General features: G+C 40.1%; 3 protein-coding genes and 1 pseudogene across 3 annotated transcripts; all 4 read left to right on the forward strand.

The window, feature by feature from the left end:
- Positions 1 to 2,338: 2,338 nt before the first annotated feature.
- Positions 2,339 to 3,298, forward strand: LOC139915937 (olfactory receptor 1D2-like). Its single transcript, XM_071904727.2, has one exon. It carries the CDS (start codon positions 2,339 to 2,341, stop codon positions 3,296 to 3,298), a length of 960 nt encoding a protein of 319 aa, XP_071760828.2.
- Positions 3,299 to 9,293: 5,995 nt separating this feature from the next.
- On the forward strand, positions 9,294 to 10,265 carry LOC139915936 (olfactory receptor 1D2-like). Its single transcript, XM_071904726.2, has one exon. It carries the CDS (start codon positions 9,306 to 9,308, stop codon positions 10,263 to 10,265), a length of 960 nt encoding a protein of 319 aa, XP_071760827.2. The 5' UTR covers positions 9,294 to 9,305.
- Positions 10,262 to 11,823, forward strand: LOC139915935 (olfactory receptor 52E8-like; annotated as a pseudogene).
- Positions 11,824 to 19,195: 7,372 nt separating this feature from the next.
- LOC139915934 (olfactory receptor 1D2-like) lies at positions 19,196 to 20,167 on the forward strand. Its single transcript, XM_071904725.2, has one exon. The coding sequence runs from the start codon at positions 19,208 to 19,210 to the stop codon at positions 20,165 to 20,167; it is 960 nt and encodes a 319-aa protein (XP_071760826.2). The 5' UTR covers positions 19,196 to 19,207.
- The last annotated feature ends 913 nt before the right edge of the window (positions 20,168 to 21,080 follow it).

Consider the following 21,080-nt stretch of genomic DNA (forward strand, 5'->3'; position numbering starts at 1 on the left):
TCCACAGCACACCACAGCAAAGAAGAGTGCGCTGGCTACTACAGACTGGTAGAACATCTGCAGCAGCCTGTTGCACACGTTGAAGGACCTGAGCCTCCTCAGGAAGTACAGCCTGCTCTGTCCTTTCCTGTAGAGGGCCTCAGTGTTGTCCGACCAGTCCAGTTTGTTGTTGAGCTGCACTCCTAGGAACCGATAAGAGTTCACCATCTCTACCTCCTCCCCCTGGATGGTGACAGGGTTTGGGGGCTTCCTACTCCTTCTGAAGTCCACCACCAGCTCCTTGGTCTTCCTAATGTTGAGGTGGAGGTGGTTGTTGTCGCACCAACCTACAAAGCTCTCTACCAGGTCTCTGTATTCCTCCTCATTGTCCTCCGTGATGCAGCCAACAATGGAGGAGTCATCAGAGAACTTAGATGGCATGTTCTGGAGTTGAGGCAGAAGTCCGAGGTGTAGAGGGTGAAAAGAAATGGTGACAGTATGGTTCCTTGGGGTGTGCCGGTGTTGCCCACCACCATGTCTGACAGGCTGCCCTGCAGCCGGATGTACTCCGGCCTGCTGGTGAGGTGGTCCGTCAACTGTATGCTTCCTTCACATTAGCATACAGCAGGTCCACGGTCTTGTTCTCCCTTGTTTTGCAGGTAACATACTATGTGAAGTTGGTCAGGGTTCTGGAGAGTGGGACATGGTTGAAGTCTCCATTAACTGTCATGAAGGCGCTGGGGTGATTTGTCTGTAATCCCGCGACTGTAGAGTGGATGGCGTCACTCGCACGTGGCGCCACTGCCGACGGTGGGATGTAAACAACAACAATAATGCCATGCGAAAACTCCTGGGGCAAGTAATATGGCCTCAGACCCACAGCCAACAGCTCGATATCTGGAGTATTAGATGCATGTCTTCACAGTAATGTGTCCTGGGTTACACCATCTGGAGTTAACAAAGCCGGATAGACCTCCTCCTTTCTTCTTACCGCTTTGTTTCTCCCTGTCCGACCGCACTAGCGTGAAGCCGGCTAGTTCGACCGGACAGTCCGGTATATTCCCATTCAGCCACACTGCTCTCCCGGTGTTGACTGCTCACCAGGGCTGAGAGTTTGTCCGTCTTGTTGGCCAGCGATCTCACGTTCCCCCTGACCACCGATGGAAGGCAAGGTTTGAATCTCCTATTCTTCTCACTCTTATTCCTCACCCTCACACCGGCTCTTGTTCCCCGTTGGTGTCTCCTTATCTCCGCTGGTATTCCTGCTGGCGGAGCGGCTACTTTAGCCTGAAGCGCAAGAAGCGCCTCTCGCGTATAGTCAAGTATTGTCTGTCCCATCTGCTGGCTGGCTAAAACTTTATAGATAAATTACTAGCACTAAGCATAGAGCTAGACTGTTGTAAAAGTTGTAAAAGTTCAGTAGTGCAAAATAATTCAAAGGTAGTGCAAAAAATTGTGGAAAAAAAGTAGCAAAAGTAGAGAGAAAAATAGAAAAAGTAGAGAAAAAGTGGGAGCTGCTGTGACCGGCTGCCACCCGCGACGACGGCGCCACTATAATCCTACTATTATAACCCTGTGTTATTGGATGTATCTTGGGTTCTTTGGGCCTTCATGAACATGAAACTATGGGAGGTACAACTCTGTTTAGATTGGGTACTAACTGGTATGGCAGTGTTGGTACTTTAATATCATGTATTTTTTTTTACTTTTTTCACGAAAGTATGGAATAAATCCACCTGGCTTCACTCAATCCCAGGAGCGAAATCTTATATCTCCTCATCTCGTCTGCTATAACTGACGTCTTCCCTACTGTGTACATGGTCCTGACATTCCACGTTGCGATGTTAGTAGGTTGCCTAGGGGATAGAAGATTCCGATGCACCCTCTCCGTGTGGTTTTCGTTGTGATTCTTCATTGTCTCTTTAGCATATATGCCTGAAAAGTCTTCAGATCTTTCTTTTTTTTCATCAATGTTTCTGTAATCATTAGTATCTACTTCACAGGTGATTGGCCTATGAAGTTTCACCAGAGCCCTGCTCCACCTTCCACCTCTCACGACGGGAACGTAGGGATGGGTTTAACCCTCTACTAAATCACTGATAATGATTGAAAAAAATTAAACTGTTTGAATTCCCAGCTTGTGTTGTTGTCGTCAGAGAGAGGATTTAAACAGAGGAACAAACACTCTGGTAGGGCTAGAGACACAGACACAGCACAGGATGTTCACTACCCCTCCAGTAACTCAGGAAGCTTTGTCAGATGTTTTTTTCTGAAGTGACACTGTGTGGACTGGACATGCCCAAGATTTAAACGTGTTATTGAACTACATTTTATAGGAACAAAATGTTGACAGCTTATAATGGAAAATGTTTCTGTTGTAACATTGTTTACTCTTTCAGGGTTAAATTACACAGTGGAACACAGAGTCACACTCTTCTCTCTCACTTTACTGTGTTATTTAATAATTTGGGTAGTAAATGTTATTCTCATTCTAACCATCATTGTGGACCGAAGCCTTCATGAACCCATGTATATCTTCTTGTGCAATTTGTGTATCAATGGACTTTATGGGACAGCGGGCTTTTACCCCAAATTCCTCATGGATCTACTGTCTCCTTCTCATGTCATCTCTTACGCTGGATGCCTGCTGCAGAGTTTTGTGATACACTCCTCTTCTGGTGGTGACCTATCAATTCTAGCTCTGATGGCCTATGACAGATATGTGGCTATATGTCGACCTCTGATGTACCACTCTGTTATGACTAAACAAAGAGTCTCTCTGTTGGTGTTTTTCTCCTGGCTCTTACCACTTTATTGCATGTTCATGAACACAATAGCAGTATCTCAGTACAAGTTATGTGGCTCACACATACATAAACTCTACTGTTCCAACTGGCTGATTGGTAGACTAGCTTGCTCAACTTATATAGCAAGCAGTATTATTGCGTATTTTAGCATGTTTTTTTATTGTGCCCATGGTGTTTTTATTGTTTGGTCTTATATATATCTGATCAGAACATGCGTAAAATCCCAAAAGAACAGGGGGAAGTTTATGCAAACTTGTGTGCCACATTTAATCTCTTTATTCATTTATTCCATTGCTGTGCTTTTTGATGTAATGTACATGCGATTTGGTTCAAGAGATTTTCCTCAGAGTCTCCAGAACTTCATCGCAATAGGATTTCTCCTTATTCCTCCAGTTATGAATCCTCTAATATATGGGCTGAAATTGACCAAAATTCGAAACAGAATTTTTGGTTTTATTCAAGATAAAAGAAAAGATGGCCAGTGTCTAGACAAGGCAGATCAACGGAGATGAGAGCTCCAACTCTTAACCTACTAATGTTAGAAAATAAATACTTGCAAATCCTTAATTTCCCCAAACATTTTTTCTAAAATTAATAATTGGAATGTATTTTATTCTATGCTAACAAGGGGTATAAGGACTACACTCTTTAATGAATACCTCTATCCCCTGCACAGTTATGCACTGTATTCATATTTGTTTCAGTGTCTTCTGACACTTCTGTGACATGGATAGTATTCATTTATCATAATGTATTTCTGATTTATGTTTGTTGATTTTGGAATTCATTATGCCCAAGACTTGCATGTGAGATTTCTAAAATTAAAAAAACAAAACATTTTTGTGTTTTAAAACTGCTTCAGCATTTGTTCATTGTTATTATAGATTACAATGTCTACAGTTCATGTTGACTGGACATCTTATTTTGCAACACATTCAAATAAAAAAATGGAACAATTGTTAACTCATTGCTCATTTGCACTACACTTAAAAGTACATTATAAGATGAAAATTATTATTCCATAAATCAGTAATTCCATCCCAAAGCTATATTGTGCAGCTTCAGAAAGTCTCTGGTTAGAGTTGTAGTGAGTTTTTTGTGTGATGATATATCTTTGAATGAACCTTTACAAGCAAACAGATAATAAAATTAAATCATTCGGACAAACCATATAAGTTCAGGTAGATGCTGTGTACTTCATATATAATTTCCACAAACGTAATAATATGGATTGCCTATACACGTTAACATCAAATGCATTTGCTATTCCAAAATATTTTAAACCCACACATAGTTTTTCATGGTTATTCATGTCAAAACTTCAGTTGAATAATCTGTGACTGATGACAATTAGATGACATCTACTAGCATAATGTTAATTCATTTACAGTAGTTACACAAGGTATTTCTCTTCATTCCTCCAATTATTGATCGCCTCATATATTTCAAATTGACCAAAATTAGAAACAGAATTCTGAGTTTTCTATATAGTTAAAGTTGGGAAGTATCTAGACAACGCTCATGAGTTGACCTGTGAGGAGAGCTCCAACTCTCATTACGTTTTTAACACAATGAACATACTTTGTTGTTTGTATATGTACTTGATTTGTACATTGGTTGTGTTTATTTCAGCAGTTAGATGACACTCTTACCCAACGCAAACTAACAATACATGTAATCAGCAGAAACAGTTAACATTTTGCACATCACCATCATTACAACTAGTACAGTAAAAATGTTTAAGGAACAAGAGCACTCTGCTAAGAGCAAAGAAAACAATATAGGGATAATATTTTGCAGCATAGATACAGTAGGCCTACATATTTACCTTGATCTGTCATTAATGTTTCCTCATATTGATGTCCATTTATGCAAGCACATCACATTACATTAGGCATAATTATTATAACCCCAAAATGAGTTTCGGGGATATTGTGGATTCACCCCACCCGCTGCCATGTCCACCGCCGCCGTGTTGAACAGTTTATATAAGAATCTTTTCAAATTTGGTATGGACATTGATGACCGCTAGAGGAAGAACTCTATTGATTTTTATGTGTTTATGATTATTATATCTATTATTAATTAATTGATTAAATTCATGTTCATGCTATTTGGACCCATATCTCACCAATGGTGCATTATATTGTATTGAAATTGGTCAAGAGAATTGTTCAGGCAATTATGGGATTTGTATGAAGTTTGCACTTTCTGCGATTATTATTAATAAATTAATTAATTTGTTTTTGTACTGGTACTTTATTATTATTATTATTATTATTCTTGTTTTTCTCTTTGGGCTCAATTTCCCGTGAGATGGTAAATGCTAGAGCCATGAAACTAGACCATGAAACCATGGTCTAGTATGGCTTCAGCTCGACGCACAACAAATATGACCCCCATCGGCCTGATGGTGGCGCTTTAATTAAAGGTCAAAAATAAAAAGTTTAAAGGGCTGTATCTCCCACACCGTTTGTCCGATTTACATGAAACTTGGTACACATGTCCACCTAACCGTACTCTACATATTTGTCATAAGGATCCTCAAGGTTTGCCTGGAAAATTTTTGAGATATTTTGAATTATTTGAAAAACAAATTTTTAACATCTCCTACACCGTTTGACCGATTACCACCAAAATCGGTCAGTAGCATCTATGGTCCTATGCTCTTTAAATTTTGTCTATAGATTGTTGATATCTACTGTAGTTTTGAAGATATTAACTCTTAATTTTGTGAAGGAGGCATGGCCTATAAGCTAACTTGTGATAACTTTGTGATAGATTGTCCAATCATTATGAAACTTGGACAACATGTTCACATGTAATGAATGAGCATGTGTGTAAAGCCATTCAAATATTGACCAATAGGGGGCGCCATAAAGGCCAGAAAACTGTATCTCCTAATCCAATTGGTGAAATTGCACTAAATTACACACGCACACGTGTAATTTTAAAAGGTACACATGCTCTAGGACCATGTCCTAGACAAAATCTGAAGTTTGGTCATCATTAGTGAAAGTGGGCGTGGCCTATGACATTTTGGCTTATAACTCAAACAGAATTTCACCAATCGCTATGAAACTTGGTAATCATGTTCCAACTTTTATGTGGAACATGCACATCAATTTCCATACAGAACCAACCACATTTTGCCCAACAGCAGCATTTTCAGTGAACAACTAAACACAGTAAAGCCAAAACGAAGTTGGATATTGACACCATTTAACTTGCTATTACATTCTTCAGTATCAGAACTTAATAGCCTTGGGCCTGATGGCTCAACAGCCTAATATGACAAAACTGACAGTAATCTTAATGCAAACTTCCACGTTTCAGCTCTGCCTGCTGCACTGGCATGAACCCAGCCATCGCCGCTAGCGGCTATATTTAATTAGTTCAATTTATTGAGTGTTAAAAAAATAGTTAAGATACATACGCTTTAGTATTGGGGAGACAATCCCTAGAGGATTATATCCATTCATTTTGGAGTGTTTAGGAGTAATAATAATATAATTAACTGGTTAACTTTATTAATTTGTGATATAAAAATAGTTATGGCATGCAATCTTTATTATTATGAAGATTAGCCTGGAAGGAAAAAGTTTATTATTTTATTATGTCGGCCCCCCGACAGCATCCTAGTTTTTCAATACATTTGTGCCCAATCATTAAATTTTTTAAAGTTTCATATTATCTCATACTGTTTAATTGTGGTTCAAATCTTGTTTTGCGTGTTTGTATCTTGTCGCTTTTGATAATAGAAAATGCAGAAACCTGAAAACACCACAGTGTTTCTGTAATCATTCAGTCATTTCCTACAATAACTGCGCCTAAAGTGTTTCTACAATCATTCATTCATTTCCTATAGTAACTGCTATAGTGTTTCTCCCCCGGAGCGTGCCGCCGCTGTAAGAAAAAATTCTCGGGGGAAACAGTGGATAAATGCTGCACCTCAGCCTCTGCTTTCTCCCTCCAGGAATTGAAAGCTTTGCCTGGTCTACACAGCAGCTTACCGGAAGTTGTTCTGAGGAGAAGATACCGCAGAAATTTGCGGCTCCCTCCATTCCCAGCCCCCTTCACACTTCATTACGTCTGGCCAATTGCTGTGGAGGGGGGCGGCATGTTCGGACATTTCTGTTTAGGAGAGTCACATTTTCCACCTGCATCGCACCGGAGAGCTCATTTCCGGTTTAGACATAACCACCCTGACAATTTTTCCAAATTTTGGCAGAGTGGTTGAAGGGCAGCCCTAGTGGCCACTGAAGAGATGTAGCACTGATTGGCCATGTGGTATTGTGATAATCGGCTAAAAGTGGCTAGAATTTGAACAGGCAGATCTCATGTCCCATCTCGGGTATAGTCATGAAAATGTGTGAATCTCCTGATGTCAAACAAGTTGGTAACGGAGCATGAAAGAAATTATTAACTTTTAGTGAAAATCCGACATGTGGAACTGGCATATATTCAACTGCATAGCGTTGGCAGAGGTATGCGCTCTACTGAGTGCCATCTAGTTGTGTATTGTAACCAGTGTTGGGGGTAACAGTTACATAATATAACGCCTTACGTAATATTATTACTTATCTGACTAACGAAGTAGTGTAACGTGTTACTGTTTTAAATCAAGTAATAATATTACAGTTACTTTTGTAAGTACTGTAATAATATTACTGGTCTCGATGATTCAAAGAGCAACCGAAATATATCCTCTTGTCTTTTTTCTCAGCTACTGTAGGTCTGATGTAACCTCTTGTTTGCTGTCCCCGCGCACGCTCCATCACCCGTTCTATAGTTCACTCTAGCGCCCGTCATTTTTAAATGGTTTAAAATGTGCCAAAAACAGAAAATCAGGTTATGAGCTTTGTTTTATATATACTTCAAGTTGTCATCGATGAACCGGAACCGGAATATATATATGGTGACACTGACAAGTTTGATTTTCCCCGGGTTTAATTGTCCTCCAGCAGTAAAAATGGTTTCGCCGGCTAAGCGTAACCGCTTTTAAAACCTTCTGGAAGCTGTCAGATTGTGTTGTGAGACAGAACCTGACCCGCCGTGTACAGTGGAAAGTTACGAAGACATTGTGAGTCGAAGTCCTTTGATCGAAATCGCTTGTTCTCGTTCGATAAAACAAGACACAAGATCACCTTCACTAAACAGTGGGACCTACCTGCTCTCACCGCCGCAGACGGACGCTGTTTTCCGGGAGGCAGTGCGCCGAAGAGTCGGTAGGGAGGATTGACCGGGTTGCGGCGACTTTTATCCATATAAGTTTGGCGACTTTTTCCATATTTGTTTGGCGACTGTTATTGTCTGATCTTATTACTGTGTGGGTTGAAGCGCTGGAGGTTTTGTATGTATTTTGAAAGCTTATCATTAGCCAAGATAGGAAGGATCTGTTTTGTTGTCATGCTGTGAATGTTGACACTGACTGAAGTAAGGAGACGCCCTGAATCGCTTTGCCATGTATTTGGTACCAAATTAAAGGGGAAGTTGTGTTTTTTTACATGGAAAAAATTGTGATTGTCAATTTCTTTTTATTTTTTGAGTTATAGCTGTTTGTTTGGAGTGAGCAAGAAAATGCAGCAACATTCTAGAATTCTACTGGGGTCTGGAAGGTTAAAAAAGCAGCTTTGAAAATGATTTTGCCTACACACAATGTTGTTTTATTTTTCAAGAGCTCACTGTGAGCTTCTAGGCATTATGCTACTTAATCCTCATTTAGGCACTTTATTTTATTTATTTATTTTACTTTATTATTGTTTGTTTACATTTGCTGCCAATCATAAGTTCTTAATTAGGAGTGAAGAGGTTGTTTTATCTCTTTAAATGTTAAAAGACATTATTTTTGTGCCTGTCTCTGATTTTCAGTACCCTACCACCGGTTGGACTTATCAGCATAATTGCCTTGAGTGAAAGTACTAAAGTAATATAACTAGTTACCATATACAGAAAGTAATAAAGTAACTTAATCACACTACTTTTAATAAGGAGTGATAATAAATAATATATTACATTTTGAAAGTAACTTCCCCAACACTGATTGTAACTGCTTGCTGTGAATCGAATTGAGCCACTGGGCATAATAAAGATTTCTCTACTCTTGGTTTCTGTAGTTTGTCTCATTCGTTTCAGTACCGTAATACCAAATGCTGAACTGCCATTGTTACTTTAGCTGTAATAAACTATATGTTGGAATATGTTCAGTTCTGATCCACCAAATACTCCAAGCCAACATATTGAGTATTGTTTTGGTTACTTCTATTCAACCTCTACTAGACCACTGATTGGTCTGTTTGAATTCCCAGCTTGTGTTGTTGTCGTCAGAGAGAGGATTTAAACAGAAGAACAAACACTCTGGTAGGGCTAGAGACACAGCACAGTATGTTCACTATCCCTCCAGGAAGCTTTGTCAGATGTTTTTTCTGAAGTGACACTGTGTGGGCTGGACATGCCTAAGATTTAAACGTGTTTTTGAACTACATTTTATAGGAATAAAATGTTGACAGCTTACATATAATGGAAAATGTTTCTGTTGTAACATTGTTTACTCTTTCAGGGTTAAATCACACAGTGGAACACAGAGTCACACTCTTCTCTCTCACTTTACTGTGTTATTTATTAATTTGGATAGTAAATGTTATTCTCATTCTAACCATCATTGTGGACCGAAGCCTTCATGAACCCATGTATATCTTCTTGTGCAATTTGTGTATCAATGGACTTTATGGGACAGCTGGCTTTTACCCCAAATTCCTCATGGATCTACTGTCTCCTTCTCATGTCATCTCTTACGCTGGATGCCTGCTGCAGAGTTTTGTGATACACTCCTCTACTGGTGGTGACATATCAATTCTAGCTCTGATGGCCTATGACAGATATGTGGCTATATGTCGACATCTGATGTACCACTCTGTTATGACTAAACAAAGAGTTTCTCTGTTGGTGTTTTTCTCCTGGCTCTTACCACTTTATTGCATGTTCATTAACACAATAGCAATATCTCAGTACAAGTTATGCGGCTCACACATACATAAACTCTACTGTTCCAACTGGCTGATTGGTAAACTAGCTTGCTCAACTTATACAGCAAGCAGTAATATTGCATATTTTAACATATTTTTTTATCTTGGCCACATTGTTTTTATTGTTTGGTCTTATATATATCTGATCAGAACATGTGTAAAATCCGAAAAGAACAGGGGGAAGTTTATGCAAACTTGTGTGCCACATTTAATCTCTTTATTCATTTTTACTGTTGTTGTGCTTTTGGATTTAATGTACATGCGATTTGGTTCAAGAGATTCTCCTCAGAGTCTCCAGAACTTCATCGCAATAGAATTTCTCCTTATTCCTCCAGTTATGAATCCTCTAATATATGGGCTGAAATTGACCAAAATTCGAAACAGAATTTTTGGTTTTATTCAAGATAAAAGAAAAGATGGGCAGTGTCTAGACGAGGCAGATCAACGGAGATGAGAGCTCCAACTCTCAACCTACTAATGTTAGAAAATAAATGCTTGCAAATCCTTATTTTCCCAAACAGTTTCTCTAAAATTAATAATTGGAATGTATGTTATTATATGCTAACAAGGGGTATAAGGACTACACTCTTTAATGAATACCTCTATCCCCTGCACAGTTATGCACTGTATTCATATTTGTTTCACAGTGTCTTCTGACACTTCAGTCCTCTCTAATCTGTGGTCGTTTTTGGTCTGCTCCGCAGTGTTGCCCAGTATTGTACCTTGGGTAACTACTCTAAATGAATTAACATTATGCTGGTAGATGTCCTCTAATTGTCATCAGTCACAGATTATTCAACTGAAGTTTTGACATGAATAACAATGAACAACTATGTGGATTTAAAATATTTTGGAATAACAAATACATTTGATTTTAACGTATTCAGGTAATCCATATTATTACGTTACGTTATATTCTGAAAATTTTACATGAAGTACACAGCATCTACCTGAACTTATATGGTTTGTCTGAATGATTTAATTGTATTATCTGTTTGCTTGTAAAGGTTCATTCAAAGATATATCATCACACAAAAAACTCACTACAACTCTAACCAGAGATTTTCTGAAGCTGCACAATATAGCTTTGGGATGGAATTACTGACTTATGGAATAATAATTTTCATCTTATAATGTACTTTTAAGCGTAGTACAAATGAGCAGTGAGTTAACAATTGTTCCATTTTTTTAATTTTAATATCTTGCATTATAAGATGTCCAGTCAACATGAACTGTAGATATTGTAGTCTATAATAACAATGAACAAATGCTGAAGCAGATGTAAAACACAAAAATTTGGAAATTTTACAAACCTCAGATACAAGTCTTGGGCATAATGAATTCCAAAATCAACAAACATAAATCAGAAATACATTTTGTAAACGAATACTATCCATGTCACAGACGCTCCAAATAGAATCATAATTGGGATCTCTATTCTGGTATTCTGACAGATATGTGGCTATATGTCGACCTCTGGTTTACCACTCTGTAATGACTAAACAAAGAGTTGGTCTGTTAATCTTTTTGACCTGGCTTTTACCCCTTCATTTAATGTTCATGAACACAATAACCACATCGAGATCAAGGTTATGTGGCTCACACATACCAAAGATCTACTGTGGTAATTGGTTTATTGGTAAACTAGCTTGCTCTGCCTCCACAACAAACAATATTATTCCATATTTTAGCATTAGTTTTTATTTCATTTATTTGCTGTTTTCGTTGTTTGGTCTTACGCGTATCTGATCAAAACATGCCAAACATCCAAAGAGAACAGGAGGAAGTTCATGCAAACATGCGTGCCACATTTATTTTCATTATTCAATGTTGTTGTTTCTTTGTTTTTTGATTTAATGTACATGCGATTTGGCACCAAAGAGTTATCACAAAGCGTCCAGAACTTCATGGCAATAGAATTTCTCCTCATTCCTCCAATTGTCGATCCCCTCATATATGGTTTCAAATTGACCAAAATTAGAAACAGAATTCTGGGTTTTCTATATAGTTAAAGTTGGGAAGTATCTAGACAACGCTCATAAGTTGACCTGTGAGGAGAGCTCCAACTCTCATTACATTTTTAACACAATGAACATACTGTCTTGTTTGTATATGTACTTGATTTGTACATTGGTTGTGTTTATTTCAGCAGTTAGATGACACTCTTACCCAACGCAAACTAACAATACATGTAATCAGTAGAAACAGTTAACATTTGCACAACATCATCATTACAACTAGTACAGTAAAAATGTTTAAGGAACAAGAGCACTCTGCTAAGAGCAAAGAAAACAATATAGGGATAATATTTTGCAGCATAGATACAGTAGGCCTACATATTTACCTTGATCTGTCATTAATGTTTCCTCATATTGATGTCCATTTATGCAAGCACATCACATTACATTAAGCATAATCATTAAAGTTTCATCTTATCTTATCTCATACTGTATATTTGTGGTTCAAATCTTGTTTTGCATGTTTGTATCTTGTTGCTTTTTAAAATATAAAATGCAGAAACCTGAAAACACCACAGCTGATAAAGAATTTAGCGTCTAAAATAGATTTTTGTTTTGCATAAATCAACTATCAATGACTATTTAACAAGTAATTTGTTTCCAATTACACTATGCATTTGTAAAATAATCTAAGGCAAAATTTACAGTGAGGTTCAGGTAAACTTTACAAGCAGACACTCATCAGAGTCATAGATTACATTAAGTGTATACCGTATTTCCTCTAATATTGGCCCGGGCCTTTATTTACCTCAACTGCAGAGGGTACCAGGCCTTTATTGGAAGCAGGCTTATATTAGAGACAGGCCTTTATTTCTAATTCCCTGTGTTTGATAAGTATATTTGCTCATATTTTAGTACGAAGCCTCCTTGTTTTCTGATCTGCTTCTGTTGGGGTACGTTAGGTAGACCTTTTTTTGTTACTGCAATGCATTACGATAATTACGGTAATCGACGACGGCATGCTCCGGAGACTTCCGCCGGCCATGCCATCTTGTGGCATACTGCCATCTTGTGGCATACTGCCATCTTGTGGCGCTTGTACGTTACTACAAACTACAGTTACAAACAGGCACCAGGAGTTTACCGGTATCCACCGTTGTTTGCATGTAAGCTGAAGCTAACTGAAGCTAACTGAACCTGGGCGCCGATGTGTTCCCGGTGGTCTGGCCGAGATTTCGGCGGGGGTCCGGGGCTTGGATCGGGAGGATCAATGCGGGCCGTGGGCGCGGTGGAGAGGACAGCGGCGGAGAGAGGAGACGGACACGGTCCAGCCATATACTTGGTTTTGACCTAGTCTTGTTTCCTTTGTTTTTTTCCCCGGCCTGTATTTGAGGCCGGCCTTTATTTGTTCGTGTCGACGACGGCCCCGGCCATTATCGGAGACCCAGCTTTTAATTGACTACAGGCCACTATTAGAGGAAATACGGTAATCTACAGTCCTGGCAATGGCTCAGAGGACTGGTTATGGCACGTATGCTTGTGAATTTCCTGAATTTCACCAAGGGGATTAATAAAGTGCTATCTTACCGTATCTTATCGTATCTGAATACCACATTATCTGGTGTGAATATTTTTTGCCCAAGGATGTTGATTCTGTACCTGGAACACACAGGAAAAGGGTAAATACATTCAAAGATAATGGACATAACATTCTCAGTTCAGATTTGAGGCCTTTTCATGTGGACAAGATGACCATGTGGGTATCTTTTATCCCAGAGGCAATCCGCAGGTTAAATATGTAACTGCAGTTAGGCGTCTGTTCCCTGCTTGGGTAGGATGTAGGCCTACAGCTTTTTGTTGGATAGAAGTTGATAGTTCCACCAGTGTGGTCTATATTCTCTCATGCCCATGTGGTCTCCAGTATGATGGCAACACCAATCGTCAACTCAGAACACGCATAACTAAACATAGAAGCTCTATCAATTGCAGGGACCCCAAGTCCCTAGTAGAAAGACATTTTCAAGAGCTTAATCATACTGCAGCTCAACTTTACTTTTGTGGCATTGATAAGACAAAACCTTCTAAAAGATATACTAATCTTGAGAGAGCACTCCAACAAGAGTGAAAATGGATATATCTGTTAAAAACTGAACAACCCCTTGGGCTAAATGAAAATCTTAATCTCTCATGTTTTCTTTAAGTGTATATCTTCCACACTAGTGGAGTTATCCAGGTTTCATATCTTATGTCCATGTGATTATCTTTCTAGTCATTTTCATATGTCTTTGTTAGGATAGCAAAGGGAAAAATGGAAGAAAATCTTCTGGGAGCAGCGTTACAGACAGAAGGATGGATCCATGGCAGAAAATGTATTTACAAAAATGGCAGAAAAGGAAAAGAAGGAAAAATAGAGCAACAAAACCAGAAATGTTTCCAAAATAAATAATAGAAAAACAAGCTTGGCATAAACTATACTACACCCTTTTAGCTTAGGGCTATAGCTCTGCTCAGCAGCCTTTCTAGCATCTTTCCAGCATTCTGCCCAGAGGAGCTTCTTTGGCAGCCTTATAAAGCTGTACTCGCTCCTACAGAGACAGAAAAACAATTAGACAGCAATCAACAGAATGCAATATCATATCCTTGGGCAAAAGGCATGAATCAATATTATTCCAAGGTAAAACTATAACAACATAAAGAAAATACATATTTTATCTATTGGGTAGCTTTAATAAACCTATTCCCCAAAATTACCTACAAACACCCCTCCTAGTCTAACACACTTGGTACGTTCCCCCGGGAACCCCTCCAGAAAACAGTTTTGATTCTCCCACTTCCGGTTTGGCAGTCTCCTGATCTAAACAGAGTTACGTACAAGTGCAAGAAGGAAGGTGGAACAGATTCAAAATACAGTATATTTGTGTCATTATTTCTCTAGTATGGTTTTACACTCTATTGAAATGTGTCAGTATGCGTTTTAATATATGTTAAGGCATTAATTACCACCACACATGCCAGTAGGCCTCCCGATGGTATGCTGGCAGTGACTGGTGTTTGAAACCATTAGAGTGATGCTACTTTTAACACTACACAGGAGCAACAAACAGACATCTCTATGTGCCAGCTAGATGTTAGCTAGAAATTAATATTACTGCAGGTGTGTATGTACGTGGTGTAGGCATCTTACTCTCCCCCACCCCTCTGGAGACGCCCCTTGTGGTGTTCTTGAGAGGTAGTCAGCAGTGCAATTGTCTGTTCCATTCCTGTGCAGGATGTCAAAGTCAAAGGGTTGCATGACCAGGAACCATCTTGTGATCCTTGAGTTGGTGTCCCTCATGTTCTTTAGCCATGACAGTGCTCTGTGCTCAGTCTCAAGGGAAAACTTCCTTCCCAGCAGGTAGTAATGGAGAGTCCAAGGCCCATTTGATGGCGAGGCAATGGAGTACTTCACCTCATGCTTGTTGAGCTTCCTGTTGCTGTAGGTGACAGGCTGGAGATCATCCGGCTCTCCCTGCAGTAGAGCAGCTCCAATCCCCAGCTGAGAAGCATCTGTTTGGACTGTGAAAGACTGGCAGAAATCAGGGCTCTTCAGAAGTGACTTGTTGCAGAGTGCATTCTTCAGATCCTGGAAGGCTTCTCCACAGTCCTCTGTCCACTGAACTTTGTTGGGCTTGTTGTTCTGGGTGAGGTTTGTGAGTTGGGAATGAAGCGTCTGTACCATCCCACCAAGCCTAAGAAGGACTTGACTTGGGTCTTGGTTGCGGGCCATTCAGCTGCCATGATCGCCTCCACTTTCCCAACTTGCAGCCGGATCACCCCCTTTCCCAGCACGAAACCCAGGTACTTGGTCTCCTCCTTGGCCAGGGAACACTTGTCTGGGCGAATGGTCAGCCTGCTTCCTTGATCCTGGTAAACACTTCACTGAGATGATAAAGATGTTCTTCACCATACTCAAAGCTCCTCTTCCTGGCTGAACGGTCGTACCACTCCTCCTGCTTGGCCTAGGACTTCAGGAGGTTCTCCCTGGCCATGGCTGTGGACTTCATTAGCTGTTCACGCATTCTGTGGACATACGAGATGATGTTCATTCCCTCTGGCTTGTCAGACTCTTCCCACGTTTCACGCAGCACATCCAGGGGACCTCTGACCTGGTGGGCATAGAGCAGCTCAAAAGGTGAAAAACCGGTCGAGCTATGTGGAACCTCTCGGTAGGAAAAGAGCAAGAATGGCAGCCACTTGTCCCAATCCTTGCCAGTCTCAGACACAATCTTCCTCAATATCCTCTTGAGTGTTCGATTGAAACGTTCATACTCTCTATATTCCTAACAACTGATAGACCTGGGATAGAGTTCGACTCATGAAATTCGGGCCCTGATCTGTAAGTACCTCCTTGGGGATGCCAACTTGAGAGAAAAACTTGACCATGGCTGAGGCTATTTGCTTGGCTGTGACTTCTCTCAAGGGAAAACCTTCCTCTTAGCACCCCAGCCCTGAATGACTCTGGGAGGACAAGCTGCTTACCATACTCAGACTGTCTGTACAGAAGACCTTTGTCAGTAAGAAACTGCGCATTGAGGGGACTAACACCATTCACCTCTGCCTGCTTGAAACAATCCTATCTGCCTAAATCCTAAACAGTCCTATCTCTGCTTTTGGGCAAGATCACTGATGAAGGGAACATCTGCCTCAGCTAGGTCTGGAGACTCAACTTCCTGGTCTTGCTGCTCAGCTGACTGGACCATCAACTCCTTCCTGTTGAGGAGGGCTTTAATGTCCTTTGTAATCCACGGCTTGTTGTTTGGAAAGCAGCGCACCCTCTTGGAGGAGATGATGCTGCTCTCACAGAAGCGGATGTAACGTGTGATGCAATGGGAGAGGCCCTCGATGTCCTCCCCATAGTCCCCCTGGAACAGCTCCCAGTCCGTGGTCTGGAAACAGTCCTGGAGGGCCTCCTCAGCCTCCTCAGACCACACCAACACAGTCCTGGTGGTGGTGGTGGTGGTGGTGGTGGTGGTGGTGGGGGGGGGCAGTGGAGCTGTATGCTTCCTTCACATTAGCATACAGCAGCTCCAAGGTCTTGTTCTCCCTTGTTTTGCAGGTCACATACTATGTGAAGTTGGTCAGGGTTCTGAAGAGTGGGACATGGTTGAAGTCTCCATTAACTGTCATGAAGGCGCTGGGGTGATTTGTCTGTAATCCCACGACTGTAGAGTGGATGGCGTCACTCGTACGTGGCACCACTGCCGACGGTGGGATGTAAACAACAACAATAATGGCATGCAAAAACTCCCGGGGCAAGTAATATGGCCTCAGACCCACAGCCAACAGCTCGATATCTGGAGTACAGATGCGTGTCTTCACAGTAATGTGTCCTGGGTTACACCATCTGGAGTTAACAAAGACGGCTAGACCTCCTCCTTTCTTCTTACCGCTTTGTTTCTCCCTGTCCGACCGCACTAGCGTGAAGCCAGCTAGTTCGACCGGACAGTCCGGTATATTCCCATTCAGCCATGTCTCCGTGAAGCACAACACACTGCTCTCCCGGTGTTGACTGCTCACCAGGGCTGAGAGTTTGTTCGTCTTGTTGGCCAGCGATCTCACGTTCCCCCTGACCACCGATGGAAGGCAAGGTTTGAATCTTCTATTCTTCTCGCTCTTATTCCTCACCCTCACACCGGCTCTTGTTCCCCATTGGTGTCTCCTTATCTCCGCTGGTATTCCTGCCGGCGGAGCGGCTGCTTTAGCCTGAAGTGCAAGAAGCGCCTCTCGCGTATAGTCAAGTATTGTCTGTCCCATCTGCTGGCTGGCTAAAACTTTATAGATAAATTACTAGCACTAAGCATAGAGCTAGAACGTTGTAAAAGTTGTAAAAGTTCAGTAGTGCAAAATAATTCAAAGGTAATGCAAAAAATTGCGGAAAAAAAGTAGCAAAAGTAGAGAGAAAAATAGAAAAAGTAGAGAAAAAGTGGGAGCTGCTGTGACCGGCTGCCACCCGCGACAACGGCGCCACTATAATCCTACTATTATAACCTTGTGTTATTGGATGTATCTTGGGTTCTTTGGGCCTTCATGAACATGAAACTATGGGAGGTACAACCCTGTTTAGATTGGGCACTAACTGGTATGGCAGTGTTGGTACTTTAATATCATTTTTTTTACTTTTTTCACTAAAGTATGGAATAAATCCACAAGGCATTGATCTCAGCGTGATGGCTGCTCTTTGAGGCTTCTGGCCCTCCTGTTTTTGTGTGCGGGTAGTATTATATTTACTGTCTTTCTGAGTTTTCTTACCTATGCACCAAATATACATTTTTGGCTTTTGCTGGCGCAGTACACAGAACCTTCATGATCAAAGTGGCAAATAGCAACACAGTTAGGAAAGCACACAGACACACTGCCTGCCTCATTCAATCATTTCTATCGTAACTACACCTATAGTGTTTCTATAATCATTTAGTCATTTCCTACAATAACTGCGCCTACAGTGTTTCTACAATCATTCAGTCATTTCCTATAGTAACTGCTACTCCTGGCCTGGAGTGTTGTAACTGGTTGTAGAAGTGGTCCTTCAATTCCTCATCAGTGTCGCTGGTGGGTGCATAGCATTATATGACTTGGAGGTTAATTCTGTTCTGAGTGGTTTGAAATCTTGCAGTGATGATCCTGGAGTTGATTGGCTCCCAACTGATGAGGGCCCTCTGTGCTTCTTTGGAGAGCATGAGTCCCACTCAGTGTGCTGCCTTTTCATCTGGGTGTCCAGAGTATAATATGGCCTCACCACTGGGCAGCTTGACTTCTCCTGCTTGAAGCCACCTGGCTTCACTCAATCCCAGGAGCGAAATCTTGTATCTCCTCATCTCATCTGCTATAACTGACATCTTCCCTCCTGTGTACATGGTCCTGACATTCCAGGTTGCGATGTTAGAAGGTTGTCTAGGGGATAGAAGATTCCGATGCACCCTCTCCGTGTGGTTTTTGGTGTGAGTCTTCATTGTCTCGTTAGCATATATGCCTGAAAAGTCTTCAGATCCTAGGTTATGGGGTTTCTTTTTTTTCATCAATGTTTCTGTAATCATTAGTATCTACTTCACAGGTGATTGGCCTATGACGTTTCACCAGAGCCCTGCTCCACCTTCCACCTCTCACGACGTAGGGAAAGTAGGGATGGGTTTAACCCTCTACTAGACCACTGATTGGACTGTTTGAATTCCCAGCTTGTGTTGTTGTCGTCAGAGAGAGGATTTAAACAGAGGAACAAACACTCTGGTAGGGCTAGAGACACAGACACAGCACAGGATGTTCACTACCCCTCCAGTAACTCAGGAAGCTTTGTCAGATGTTTTTTTTCTGAAGTGACACTGTGTGGGCTGGACATGCCTAAGATTTAAACGTGTTATTGAACTACATTTTATAGGAACAAAATGTTGACAGCTTACATATAATGGAAAATGTTTCTGTTGTAACATTGTTTACTCTTTCAGGGTTAAATCACACAGTGGAACACAGAGTCACTCTCTTCTCTCTCACTTTACTGTGTTATTTAATAATTTGGATAGTAAATGTTATTCTCATTCTAACCATCATTGTGGACCGAAGCCTTCATGAACCCATGTATATCTTCTTGTGCAATTTGTGTATCAATGGACTTTATGGGACAGCTGGCTTTTACCCCAAATTCCTCATGGATCTACTGTCTCCTTCTCATGTCATCTCTTACGCTGGATGCCTGCTGCAGAGTTTTGTGATACACTCCTCTACTGGTGGTGACATATCAATTCTAACTCTGATGGCCTATGACAGATATGTGGCTATATGTCGACCTCTGATGTACCACTCTGTTATGACTAAACAAAGAGTTTCTCTGTTGGTGTTTTTCTCCTGGCTCTTACCACTTTATTGCATGTTCATTAACACAATAGCAATATCACAGTACAAATTATGTGGCTCACACATACATAAACTCTACTGTTCCAACTGGCTGATTGGTAAACTAGCTTGCTCAACCTCTATAGCAAGCAGTGCTATTGCATATTTTAACATGTTTTTTTATTTTGGACACATTGTTTTTATTGTTTGGTCTTATATATATCTGATCAGAACATGCCTAAAATCCGAAAAGAACAGGGGGAAGTTTATGCAAACTTGTGTGCCACATTTAATCTCTTTATTCATTTATTCTGTTGTTGTGCTTTTTGATGTAATGTACATGCGATTTGGTTCAAGAGATTTTCCTCAGAGTCTCCAGAACTTCATCGCAATAGAATTTCTCCTTATTCCTCCAGTTATGAATCCTCTAATATATGGGCTGAAATTGACCAAAATTCGAAACAGAATTTTTGGTTTTATTCAAGAAAAAAGAAAAGATGGCCAGTGTCTAGACAAGGCAGATCAACGGAGATGAGAGCTCCAGCTCTTAACCTACTAATGTTAGAAAATAAATACTTGCAAATCCTTAATTTCCCCAAACATTTTTTCTAAAATTAATATTTGGAATGTATTTTATTATATGCTAACAAGGGGTATAAGGACTACACCTTTTAATGAATACCTCTATCCCCTGCACAGTTATGCACTGTATTCATATTTGTTTCAGTGTCTTCTGACACTTCTGTGACATGGATAGTATTCATTTATCATAATGTATTTCTGATTTATGTTTGTTGATTTTGGAATTCATTATGCCCAAGACATGCATCTGAGATTTCTAAAATTGTATCATTTTTGTGTTTTAAAACTGCTTCAGCATTTGTTCATTGTTATTATAGATTACAATGTCTACAGTTCATGTTGACTGGACATCTTATTATGCAAGATATTCAAATAAAAAAATAGAACAATTGTTAACTCCTTGCTCATTTGTACTATGCTTAAAAGTACATTATAAGATGAAAATTATTATTCCATAAATCAGTAATTCCATCCCAAAGCTATATTGTGCAGCTTCAGAAAATCTCTGGTTAGACTTGTAGTGAGTTTTTGTGTGATGATATATCTTTGAATGAACCTTTACAAGCAAACAGATAATAAAATTAAATCATTCAGACAAACCATATAAGTTCAGGTAGATGCTGTGTACTTCATATATAATTTCCACAAACGTAATAATATGGATTGCCTATACACGTTAAAATCAAATGCATTTGCTATTCCAAAATATTTTAAACCCACACATAGTTTTTCATGGTTATTCATGCCAAAACTTCAGTTGAATAATCTGTGACTGATGACAATTAGATGACATCTACTAGCATAATGTTAATTCATTTACAGTAGTTACACAAGGTATTTCTCTTCATTCCTCCAATTATTGATCC

Source organism: Centroberyx gerrardi, chromosome 10 (assembly GCF_048128805.1).
Source record: "Centroberyx gerrardi isolate f3 chromosome 10, fCenGer3.hap1.cur.20231027, whole genome shotgun sequence".
Lineage (NCBI taxonomy): Eukaryota > Metazoa > Chordata > Actinopteri > Beryciformes > Berycidae > Centroberyx > Centroberyx gerrardi.

Excerpts from the sequence above, each read along its gene's own strand:
- LOC139915937 (XM_071904727.2), top strand. The coding sequence starts at position 2,339 with ATGGAAAATGTTTCTGTTGTAACATTGTTTACTCTTTCAGGGTTAAAT.
- LOC139915936 (XM_071904726.2), top strand. The coding sequence starts at position 9,306 with ATGGAAAATGTTTCTGTTGTAACATTGTTTACTCTTTCAGGGTTAAAT.
- LOC139915934 (XM_071904725.2), top strand. The coding sequence starts at position 19,208 with ATGGAAAATGTTTCTGTTGTAACATTGTTTACTCTTTCAGGGTTAAAT.